The sequence below is a fragment of the Drosophila novamexicana genome, unplaced genomic scaffold (genome assembly GCF_003285875.2).
Source record: "Drosophila novamexicana strain 15010-1031.04,08,12 unplaced genomic scaffold, DnovRS2.1 tig00000387-arrow-pilon, whole genome shotgun sequence".
Lineage (NCBI taxonomy): Eukaryota > Metazoa > Arthropoda > Insecta > Diptera > Drosophilidae > Drosophila > Drosophila novamexicana.
In genome coordinates, this window is record NW_020824800.1 from 311980 (window position 1) to 324937 (window position 12958).

Here is a 12958-nt window from a genome sequence, read left to right on the forward strand (position 1 = left end):
CCGTCGACTTGATGTATATTTGTATCTTAGCTTAAAATATAAGCAAAAATCTGCTTAACGCCGAATCTGGCCACAAAATGAGTTCTAGTATGAAACGCTTTGAAATGTTCCTTACAAGTGAGCAAAATTTTCTTTGTGACATATTATATTTAGAAAATACACCTTTCCTTGCTGAAAATCGGAGTTAAAGATTTAGTGGGTGAAGTTTCGGATACAGACTCATTTCCATTCGTAATGCAAATTTGAAAAGTGTTTTGGGTTTTTCACAATATCCAATTCTCATGGGAACAAATGTTTTAAGTTTTGTCACAATTTTTTCCCCGCGACCATTAAACGGTTTCCAGTCTTGTAATACAGAAGATAAGTTCCACCGATCTTTGCACAGTGTAGGCAGAAGAAATTGGATATTTTTTTGGAAAGTAGATCATCAGTAATATTTCTGCCATATTGAGGACTTTTTCTAAAGCGACATGCTTTCATACACATCGCTGTTAGTAATAGACGACTCCCAATTATCAGAACCACAGTCTGGAGTCTACAAAAGCTAAAGATCGTATCTACACTATCGAATGTGATTGTTTCTGTGCTAAGGAAATCTTCTTTTCGGGATCCCGCCTGAAATATAGATGTGTTCCATGTATATAAGTATTTCACAACCAATCTACAAAAAAACACCATGCATTTTTTGTATATCGCATTTATTTTATACATACACATATATATATATAAAGATAAATATATTCATGTACATATATATGTGTATATATACTCTTGCAAATAATTATTATAAATATGCATTACATATGCATATATATATATATGTTTATATATATATGCCTGTATAATAAACAAATAATTCGACAAATAGTACAATATAGTGCTAATAGAATCATTTATATATTGTAACCATTTACCGTTGTAAACATACATATCTTCTGTTTTTATTTTGTAATTATTCTTTAAATTTCATATTAAACTATGGAAAGAAACGATTACATTAATTTATTTAATTAGAAAAAATAATAATAATTGGAATATAAATCACTTTGCGTTGCATTAGGCTATAAATTTCAAATATTTTATCGTATGGACTAAATAATTTGTTTTTTATTTATTTTTTTATTTTGTGTAAAAAATATATTCATGTATATATAAGTATATTTGTTTGTATTGTGTATTTTCTTCTTTTTTTTTTTTGTATATTGTGTTTTTTTATAAACGAGAGCTTTGCCTAGCTGGGGTCGCAAAATCTCCGTAGCATAGGGTCAATAATAACCAACAAATGTTCCGCCATTAACACGATATAATTCATGTAAGCTCTGGTATAATTGGATTGTATGCTACGATATCTTTATCTTTTCTTTTTTTTTTTATATATGTCATCGATGTTTATTTAGGTTTATAATAATAATAAATTGTGTTTTATATTTCACATGGAAAGTTTGAGAGAATGAAAGAAGCGTCTGTTAAACTAGCTCGAAATGGACACCGTTCCACCCGACTGTCAACAGTCCGGAATGGGCTGTGGATCTATGTGCATCCATCGATTGGCTATCGAGAACAATTGTACAGCACTAAAGATATAATTTATAATTGTTTGCATAGTTGGTTAGTTTTTAGATATATAGATACATATACATTTGCAAACACACACACATAGAGTAATGCTTGTTATCAGTTTTATACTATGATCTGAAACATAGTCTCGTAAATTCATAATTTTCGGTATTCATTGTTTATAACTCGTTTAAATATTTATAGTGCATACATACACATACATCCATGTATATATAAGTATATATATATGTGTGTATATATATATACACGCAACAACAATGCAGTAAACATTAAAATAGGCGTTGTAAAGGTTTTTAGACGTACTTTTTAAGCTTAGTTTTGTTGTTTGTTTTGTTTTATGTACATTGAGAATTTGTTGCACAAAATGCTATAGCACATATGGAGATTTTTGTGTGTAGTATACAGTATGCTTGTGTGTAATTGATTAAATATGTGGTAAGTCACATACATAAATAAATACAAATATATATATATATATTTAAATGAAGAAATGTTTCGTTCCGTAAGGAAACATTGATGCACTTTCCTCGAGCCATCAATATTTGCAGGTGTAAATAAAAGGTTCTTAAGAATGTTAATTGTGTAGATTCAATATAATCGTATTAATGTAATTACGAATTGTTTTTGAATGTATGTGTGTGAGTGTGTGTGTTGTTTCCTTTTTATATTTAGGAGATGTACAATTGATTTTTATATATATACATACATACATATAAAAAATAAAAAAAGAAAACAAATGCAAGTGATTTACAGCTAGTCAATGGAAATCACTTTTTTGAGACACCAAGTGGGATTTTTGTTAACCTTTACAGTGTGGAGTCGCGTTCGCCGTGACCACCAGCTCAGCCACAAAGCATGTGCACCAGCATGGCAACCAGGAAGGTGACAAATACGAACGAAACCACGAAGAAGACGGCCTTCTGCTGGTCCGTCAGCCGCTTCCTGTTGTAGTAGAGCGCCGTCAGCCAGGAGGCGAACCGTCTAAGGACGCCGCCATGTGGTACACTGCAGTTGCTGCTGTTGCTTGGAGCACCCATAACGGCGGCGGAGGCGTGCGTGAAATGCGTATGATGCATGTGGTGCGAGTGGTGCAAGTGGTGCTGGTGGTGCATGTGATGAACGGCACTGCTGTTGCCGCGCAGTTGCAAGCCGGAGGCGGATGGAGAAGCCAGACTTGATGCGGTTGCCTCACCGGGGCACGCTTGATGCTGTTGATGATGGTGATGATGATGATGATGGTGATGATGCAGCGGATCGGCACAAGCATTGAATCCAGCGGCCGACAGCTCATGCTGAAGCCGGCCAATCGCCTGAGCGTCAGCGCCAACTCCACTGTTGCCGCTAATAGCCGAGGCGCTAACCGAGCGCTGATGCAGCCCGCCGGAGGGGCCGTTAGTTTCCAACAGCTTGCGGCTAGAGCGCTGCGTTGCCTGATTTGGAGCTGCTGTGGACCCATGCAGATGATGGCAGGAAGCAGAGCTGGCGTCCAGCTCGCTGGGCACTTGATAGCGCAGTGCCATCGAAGATTGGCCGTGCAGCAGCTCTCCGCCGGAGGTGACACGCACAGGGCACACCCGAAACTGATAGCACGTTCCCGCCGTCAGATTGTCTATGGTGAACTTGGTCTCTGGTCCGCGATACAGCTGTCTGTAGTCCAGGTTGCTTAAGGCCACATTGGGCCCGTTGCTGCTGCTGCTGCCGCTAGTGCTGCGCGCCTTGAGCGAGCTGGAAGAGTCTGGGTCGGAGGAGGCGACAATAGCATACTGCAGCTCGTACTCGACGCGATCGTTGAAGCTGTTCTTCGAGTGCTGCCACTCGAGAGTCAGCTGCATGAGAGGCTGGCTGGCCTGGTCCAGCAGGCAGACGCTTTCGTGCACCACGCGCGGCGCCTTAATATTGGCCGGCAGCGTGGCGCTCGTCTCGAATATATACTCCTCGGAGTATTCGCCGTCGCCGGCGCGGTCTGTGTGCGCATAGATGCGGAATGTGTAGCTGCTGCGCTCCTGCAGTTTGTGGATCTTGCACATGCAGTTGGTGCCCGAGTAGACCGTCTGAAACTGTTTCGCTCTTGCCACATACATCTCCACGTAGTACTTGGTGAAATCCGTATTGCCAGCACCGATAGGGCCGCCGGCACCACCGCTTGCCACAGCGTTAAGTCCGCCGGTTTTGCCGCTTTCGCTCCACTTAAGCTTTATGTAGTTGTGGCCAGAACCGCTGCATTCCAGCCTGGGCGGAGCTGGTGGCGCTGGCTGCGTCGTTAGCTTGGCATAAGCACTGAAAACTCCGGCGCCTATCGCGTTTACCGCCTGCACGCGGAACTTGTAACTGGTCTCCGGTGTTAACCCAACTACCGTGTATCGCGTACAGGCATCGGGTGTGGCAATCGTCCGCTCGCCGTACTCAATATTGTAGCTGCAGATTGCAGCGCCATGCGAGGCCGGCTCCGTCCAGTTCAGTGTAACCTCCGTGGCGGTGAACTCGTAGCCTTGCATTTGCGGCGCGCCCGGCACTGCGGCGGGCGTTGAGACGCACACCACGTCCGTGGCAGGTCCCGTGCCGGCTGCATTGCTGGCCAGCACGCGTAGGTAATAGCGCGTGTAGGGCGTCAGATTGCGCAGCTCCACGAAGGTTTGCTGACCCTGGTAGCAACCGTTGAACTGTGTGCTTGGCGGCTCCACTTGCGGCTCATCCAGCTGCTGGCTGGCGCTCTGCAAGGTGTAGCCACTGACGGCTGATCCATTGAGCTGCGCAGGCGGCTGCCAATTGACGCTTAAATGTGTGGCGGACTTGACCAGCACTTGGAGCGCATTGGGCGGACCGGGTGGTGCTGCGGCGGCTGTAAAGCGCAGCCACTGAGACCAATTGCCCGCTCCGACGCGATTAATGGCACGCGCTTGCACCTCGTAGAGACCACCTGGCGCCAGCTGCTGTGCCACAAAGAAGTCCTGTTTGCCGCGATATACGGTTTGTGGCGGCTGCGCTGGCGTCTGTTCTAATATGTCCAGGCAGCGGAGTTGCGCCTCAAACTCGAGAACTGGTGCCCCGCCATTATTCTCAGGATGGGTTAGCCTTAGCAGAGCCGCGTAAGGTGTTGGTGGTGCATCGCACTGAGGCTGTGGCGGAGCGCCCGGTGGCACTGCTTCCGTGGTCACATGTGCAATCTCCGAGAACGGGCTTTGACCGGCGGGGCTCTCGCAGCAGGCACGTAACTGGTACGTGATGCCCGGCTGAAGGCGTTCGCACATAGCCTCGGTCTCACTGCCAGAGTAAATGCGCTCGAAACTGGGTCCGGCACTCAGCTCCAGATGGTAGCGCAATATATCGGATCCACCCGTGTCCGCAGGTGGCTCCCAACGCGCCTTGAAGTGTGTCCCGTGTATCTTGCCCTTTGCATGCGGCTTTCCCGGTCGCCCAGGGCGTTCTGCAGCCGTACTGTAATTGACCTCCGCGGACCAGGGCGAAACTCCGGCATCGTTTTCAGTGCGCAAACGAAATTGATAGCTGGTGGCGCGGCGCAACTGCAGGCACTCATAGTGGGTGTCGCCTCCCTTGTAGCTGTTCAGGTAACCATGTCCGGACTCGGCATCCTGCAGCTGCAGCAGAAAGTCGCCATCCTGGGGCCGCCGATCCCAGACGAGGTGCAGCGAGCTGGCGCTGCAGGCTTGCAGCTGGGGTGCCATGGGCGCTGTGGGCGGATTGCCGGCTGTACTATAGCTGGTCACCTGCGAGTACGCTGACTGCCCGACCTCGTTAACGGCGGCCAGGCGGAAGCTATAGACGGTCGTCGCCTGCAGCTTGTTTAGCACGTAATGCTTGGCTCGGACCTTGGCCAGTTCCACGAACTGCAAAGCATTGCCACGCCCCTCGTCGTAATCCAACAGATAGTGTTGAATGGGCGCACCGTTGGCCGCCGGCGCGGTCCATCGCAAATTAATAGAGCTCTTGGTGCGCGACACCAGCTTCGGCGGCAGCGGCTGATCCGGCTCGCAAGCGGGCGTCTTGAACTCGGCGGGCTCGCTAACGCTGCCTTGCAGCTGCTGATAGTGCACTTGCAGCCGCACCAAATACTCCTGCCCTGGCTGTAGATCCTGGACAATGCACTCGTATGCCTCTCCGCGGTAGAGACTTTTGTACTTGCATTGTTTTCCCGTGTCACTAAGTAGCACTTGGTAGCGCAGGTCTCGCACGTTTACCAGCAGCGCGTCCGTGATGGACGGCGGGACCCAAATGATTTTTGCGGTGCGCGAACTAACGTCGATTACCTCCGGCTTATCGATGGCCGAAATCTGTTCCACAATCAGGGCTTTGTAGTCCTCCTCATCTTCGGGGGCCAAGTTCGAAGTGTCCTCACCATCGTCAGATGTGCCCACTGAGCTGGTACCGCCCGCATTGCTCCCCGTGGCAACTTCCCCCTGCTGCCCAGTTGGGTTCAGAACGGCCGCGTTGCGTTGCTGTTGCTGCGACTGCTGCTGTTGGTGTGGCACGTGGCGTCCATGGTTGTGCATGTGAGTGTTGTGCTGCTGCTGTGCTCCTGGAATGTTGCTGTTGCTGTTGTTGTTGTAATGCCCATTGGTGTCACTGCGTCGCGGAGAGGGCGAGTGCGTAGGCGTGGACATGGTGGAGTCTGTGGATTGAACAGAACAATAAGTTTCTTCTAAAACGATAAGTTAATTAGTTAGTCTAGTTACTTCTTAGCTCGCGCCACTTCTCCAACCTGCGCAGCATCTTCATGTGCTGCCGCTGACTGCGCTCGTCCCTATAGTGGGGTGGTGATGGCGAGTGCGGGGAATGTAAATGCGGCTGTTGCGTTGGCGGAGGCACTCCGCCGCCCGCCGCAGACGTGGGCTGCTGCTGGGCGCCTGGTGGCGGCGGCGGCGGTGGCATATGATAGTGAGGCGGCCCATTGCCAGCTGGCCCAGGACCTGGAGGATAGCCAGGCAGCGGCGTATAAAAATGCGATGTGCCATTGCTGCTTATCTGAAAGCGGAATAAAATGCTTAGTTCAATTGTGACCAATACCAATTTTGCTAAGTACATGTACAATTGTTTTAGTTGTCGACGTGGTCGTCGTAGATTCTTGAATCTTCTTCGGCTTCATTTCAGACAGCGACTGTGCAAAATTTAACCACGTCAACGATAACTATAAATAAACCAACGCCAACTACGCGCTGATAAGCAATCGCAAAAAATCACTTTTTAAATCACTCATCACTACCGGAACTTGAGTTTGTTTTTAATTTTGGGAGACAGTGTTTTATTTTTGTTGTTGTGAATATTCAAAAAATGTTTTTAAATTGAACGTTCTGTATTTCACTCGTAAACATTGTCTACTAAACACAAGTATTTCTTATGTTATGTTAATTCTCTGTTATGCTCAAATGTGTCTGTTAGGATTGCGATAGTGGTGGCATGATTGTTGTGTATTGCATGTGTATGTAACTATAAATGGCGGAGTTTTTCAATCGTTGCTTATTACTAGATATTTTCCAATGAAATTAAATATGCATTTTCATTTCTGTTTTACACACGGGCTTTCGGTGTCTAACGTCAAAAAGCTCGCGTTGCAAAAATCCATCGATAGAAAAATATCGCTATATACTGACTCTGGCAACGCTGTTCTGCAAACATGCAACTGTTAAACAAGCCCGATGAACGCTGCGCGCGCATTTGCATTGCAGAGAGTAATTCAAAGCATTTTATTTGGCATAATTGCTCGATTGCAAGAAAAACAAGTAAGAGAAAAGAAATTAAAAATTGATGGGTTAGAAAAATTTGTTGAGCAATAAACAAATAATAAACCTTTTTTGTTGATTTTTTTAGACTATCGCGGCCAAGTAATCTCAGATGCAAAGCATTCGCCAACCCATAGAGGAGACCTCGCTGAGGGGTGTGTAGTCAGAAGGCTCAAGAAAAGATCCTTTAGAGACCTCCTCTAACCACGACACAGGAGAAGCCCCAGAGCCCACTGACTACCTACGTGACGGAGCAGCCTTACTCAAAGAAGACGGCTTTGACGTTTGTCCACGATAAAGCCTGAGGAGCCAACCAGGATTGGCGAGATACCACCTAAGTTAACGGTTTTGTAATTAAAATGTATGCTATTTTTTGATTCAATACAATAAACATATATATAAAAAAAACAAACTTTTTTGACGATTTTTTTTTTGAACTCTCGGGTAAATATATCCTGTTTATGAAATGTTATACCTTTTTCAATTCGTACGAATCCCTACTATCAGACGGCATTCAAACAAATTAAAAATTGAGGGGTTGAAATGATATGACGTTCCAAAACGACATAGCTCCGCTTGGAGATATGACGTTCCAAAACGACATAACTCCACTTGGAGATATGACGTTCCAAAACGACATAACTCCGCTTGGAGATATGACGTTCCAAAACGACATAGCTCCAATTGGAGATATGACGTTCCAAAACGACATAACTCCGCGCGGAGCTATTACCCGGGGTAGGTTCGAATATCAAAACTTTTTTGAATATTTTTGTTGAAAATCTCGGGTAAATATAATCTGATTTTAAAATATTATACCTTTTTGAATTCGTACGGATCCCTACTATCATATGGCATTCAAAGAAATTATAAATTGATGGGTTGAAATTAGTTGTTGACCACAAAACGTTTCGTTTGTAAAATCAACCTTTTTTGATAATTTTTTTAGACTATCTCGGCCAAATAATCTCAGATATTGGAATTTTATACAATTTTTGATTTCGTAGGGATCAGTACTATCGATTGGCATCATTTGATCCAAACTGACAAAAAAGCAAGGGGTTACATCACATTTTTTTTCCAAAATCGGAGTAGGTTCGAATATCTCACCTTGTTTGACGATTCTTTTGAAAATCTCGCGTAAATATAATCTCATTTTAAAATGTTAAATCTTTTTGAATGCGTACGGATTCCTACTATCATATGGCATTCATTAAAAAAAAGTTGTTGGCTAAAAAACGTTTCGCTTGCAAAGTCCACCTTTTTTTGAGTATCTCAAGTGAGATTCATTAAATTATGCTAAACGAAGTACTGTCCCAATCGAGCTCTCTCCACTGGATTTATTCAAGCCATATAAATAGGTAGCTTTATCTAAATCAATATACTTACTTTGCATACCCAAGCCATTTGCATGACATAATATTAATCAAGTAAGAGGTTCTAGTCGGGAGCTCCCTTCTCTTCTTCCAACATCAAATGCATATATATATTCTATTTTAGAAGCTATATGTCAAGTTTGGTGACTCTAGCTCTTATTATTGATCAAAATTGCACAAAAACAGGATATCGATATCGATTTTTATCGATTGCTTCGAAACGGAGTAAGTTATCGATTATCGGAAACAAACTCGATCTGCGCGGGAACTAGGAGCATCTACATCTAAAATTGCTCTAGCTCTTATAGGTTCTGAGATCCTTGCGTTCATACATACGGACGGACAGACAGACGGACATGGCTAGATCGACTCGGCTATTTATGCTGATCAAGAATATATACTTTGTGGGGTCGGAGAAGCTTCCTTCTGCCTGTTACATACATTTGGATTTTGCACAAATACAATATACCCTTATACCCATTTTTGATGGGTTCAGGGTATAATTAGCGTTCGAGCCAAATGTGACGATGCCATACTAAAACATTAGTTGCATAAGCCGGATATTAACGTATTTTCCTAGCATTATGCAAAATGCGTGCCAAGTGGCAGAAACTTTAAAAAGTGCACCACCTAGTTTTTTGGTTTACGAGAGCCATATTACAAATTGACATTATTACACATAATAAAAAAATGCAAGTTACAATGCTCAACGAGGAGATACCCTGTACATTATACACAAAAGTACAACAGATATATGGAATTTGCATAAGCCCTATTTAACTAACGGCATCCAATTGTTTGCATATACTGAGCGTTGGGTTATACCTCCTAAAATGCATATACTGTTAATTTTGGAAAAATATTGAATATACGTGAGCCTAAATAGCAAATTGTGGGTTTCCAGCTCTCATCTCCGAGATATGTTTAGTATTTGTCATATGCAGATTTATAAGCTTATTTATAAGATAATTATTTAATTGTTTGTCATCAGTCTCTTTCACACAAAAAATATTACCAACAAATATATAATTCCGGTTGATAAGGATTCCGTTTATAATATATAATACATGTTCTCATGTGCTGAGTTTGGTTGAGTTTTCCCAAAAGACAGAAGTTTTTCATACAATATATAATACATTTGTGAAGACAGCCTTAAAACTGAGAGATTATAGAATATCAAGATCTGATCAAGACACGTTCATACATGCTATATTTGTTCGAAATTCTCTACTTGTATGCGTCACACTTTTCGTGTCAAAATTATAATATTTACGCAAGGGTATAAGAGTCTAGCTATTTAAATTAGCATACAATCAAGTGATAATGAGATTGCGAAAACGAAGCGGAAGTTGGCTTTCGTCTCAGTAAATTTGTGGCTGCTACAGTCATGAAAATTTGGAACAGAAAATTTAAATGGAAAAACAAAGAAGAAGTGTGCCGAAGATTAAATACCCTGGCAGTCTGGCAGTTATGCATAATATATCTTTAATCTCATTAACACTTGCGAACTTTCCATCTGAGTGCATTAAATATGATGAATGTAGAATGTAGTATCGGATCAATTTTGAATCCTTATGAATGTTTGCCCATAAGTAGTTCGAATTCTTTGATAAATTTATACAACCCTCTTTAAGAGTACGAAAAAAAAAGCCCGTCACTTTTATTTCAGTAACTAAGCGTGACGACGCGTCGTCGGCAACGATGTTTCTGCTGCTCTACATATGACCCCGGACCCCGGATGAAGCTGTTGGCGCTGCAATATTTCAGTTTTAGTACACTACAATGCCAGTGGGTGACTGGTGCCGAGTGCAGCCCAGGGCAGTTAAGTATATAAGTATAAAATATATACATAGCTATGTACGCATCTATGCTGTGTGCCCGCAATGCTCACTGAAGGCGCAGTTAGATGAACACCGAACCTTATCGTAATAAGATTGCCAGCAGCAGCATGGCAGCACGGCAACAGTTACGACAGGAATAAGATGTAATAACAAGCCTCCCGCCGCCCAAAAATAGTGCTGTAAATAACATGTTCACGCATACACACATACGTATGAGTGCGTCGTTTAACAGCTGCACAGTGGTTCGGGCGATGTCAAACTACCCAAAAAAAAAAATTGAAAATATCAAAAGTGGGAGGTGTTTGGGAGCTCAAAGCTCAAAGCTAGAGATTTTACGTTTCAGTCAGATGATGTTACAATTTTTCATTCACCAGGTTTGCTTAAGTCTTGAGCTCTCGCAGTTTTAAAAGCAAGAGTTAGCAAAATTAGCAGGAAAATGTCTAGATGCTCTTATACAAGCGTTTAAAGACCATTCCCGCCCTCTATCTTCCTTAGTTGTAAAAGATCAGTCCAAACATAGACAACAACTTTTAGCCAACAACTAACACAATTCGCTTCATTCCATTCATAAGTAAGGAATCTTAACTATGCAAAGCAGCCGCAAATTTTGCAAATGATTAAGCTAATTGTAAACTGTTTCTATTATTGTTTTTTAATTATTTTAAGTTGTTTTTTGTGTATTTTAGGAAGGCCTGCTTGGACTTTTATCGCCTCAGTTTGCACTTGCCAGTTTAATTTATAGTATGCACGTATATTTGAGTTATTGTAGCAATTGTTGCTTTGCCGGCACGACACTGCAAATTAACAGATGGCTGGGTTAAGCCCGTTGTCTGGTTCCAGGAAAACCTCAGCGGAATCTGGTTTGTTCGACAGAAACTTAAGGTACGTAATATATTATATATACTCTGCTTATACTGCGGGCATATTAGCGATTTTCGATGCTATGGAAGCTAGCTTTAGGTTGAGGCCCAACGAAAAGTCGAGTCTAGCTCAGACAGAACCACAATTTGGCCGAAAATTGTCTAGCAGTTGGACAATAAACATTAAAGTAGAATGAAATACTATTTGTTACAGTGAAAATGTTACAGATATCGCATCCCGTTAGCATTTGTGTGTAAGTATAAAAATCCAAAACTGAGTGCAGGGTATCTCCTAGTCTGCATTAACGTACATCGCACTCGTACTTGGCTTATTTAAACAATTTTTATTTAGCTTGAAAATATAAATTGCACCGCCAATTGTTGTTGCGGCAGATTTTAATTGCTGTTGACGATCGTCGCTCAATAGGCTATAAATTTTATTAGTTTTATATTACGCGGCTGCTTAGCTAGGAAAGCGTGACCGTCTGACTGGCTGCTGGCCAACTCACAGGTAAGAGCAGCGATTTTTTGGTCGAAATTCATGTCCAAATCTTACCCCAAGATTCGTATATAGACATGGTTCAAAATTTACCACCCCCATAACTCGGCCAAATCTCATCCGATCTTCACGAAGTTTGGCTTTTTCTTCATGGTTTTCCCTCTAGATTAATCTGGCATTTAAATATGAACAGCGATTTTTTAGTCGAAATTCATGTCCAAATCTTACCCCAAGATTCGTATATAGACATGGGTCAAAAATTACCACCTCCATATCTCGGCCAAATCTCATCCGATTTTCACGAAGTTTGGATTTTTCTTCATGGTTTTCCCTCTAGATTAATCTGGCATTCAAATCTCGACACCGATTTTTTGGTCGAAATTCATGTCCAAATCTTACCCCAAGATTCGTATATAGACATGGGTCAAAAATGACCACCCCCATAACTCGGTCAAATCTCATCCGATTTTCACGAAGTTTGGATTTTTCTTCATGGTTTTCCCTCTAGATTAATCTGGCATTCAAATCTCGACACCGATTTTTTGGTCGAAATTCATGTCCAAATCTTACCCCAAGATTCGTATATAGACATGGGTCAAAATTGACCACCCCATATCTCGGCCAAATCTCATCCGATTTTCACGAAGTTTGGATTTTTCTTCATGGTTTTACTTCTAGATTAATCTGGCGTTTAAATATGAACAGCGATTTTTTGGTCGAAATTTATGTCCAAATCTTATCCCAAGATTCGTATATAGACATGGGCCAAAATTTACCACCCCCATAACTCGGCCAAATCTCATCCGATTTTCACGAAGTTTGGCTTTTTCTTCATGGTTTTCCCTCTAGATTAATCTGGCATTCAAATCTCGACACCGATTTTTTGGTCGAAATTCATGTCCAAATCTTACCCCAAGATTCGTATATAGACATGGTTCAAAATTTACCACCCCCATAACTCGGTCAAATCTTATCCGATTTTCATGAAGTTTGGATTTTTCTTCATTATTTTCCCTCTAGATTAATCTGGCATTCAAATCTCGACACCGATTTTTTGGTCGAAATTCAT

General features: G+C 42.6%; 1 protein-coding gene across 2 annotated transcripts in view; it reads right to left on the reverse strand.

Annotated features, from left to right (window-relative positions):
- Nucleotides 1-1159: 1159 nt before the first annotated feature.
- Nucleotides 1160-12958, reverse strand: part of LOC115760281 (fibronectin type-III domain-containing protein 3A) — a 30412-nt gene continuing 18613 nt past the window's right edge. The window contains exons 1-3 of one of the 2 annotated variants that reach the window (XM_030701551.1): nt 6623-6823; nt 6270-6558; nt 1160-6205 (exon numbers count right to left, since the gene is read on the reverse strand). In XM_030701551.1, the coding sequence (XP_030557411.1) occupies nt 2421-6205; nt 6270-6558; nt 6623-6679 (4131 nt within the window). In that variant the 5' untranslated portion in view covers nt 6680-6823 and the 3' untranslated portion in view covers nt 1160-2420. Of the gene's footprint in view, nt 6206-6269; nt 6559-6622; nt 6824-12958 lie in introns of those variants that run through there. The other variant, XM_030701550.1, reaches the window with a different exon arrangement.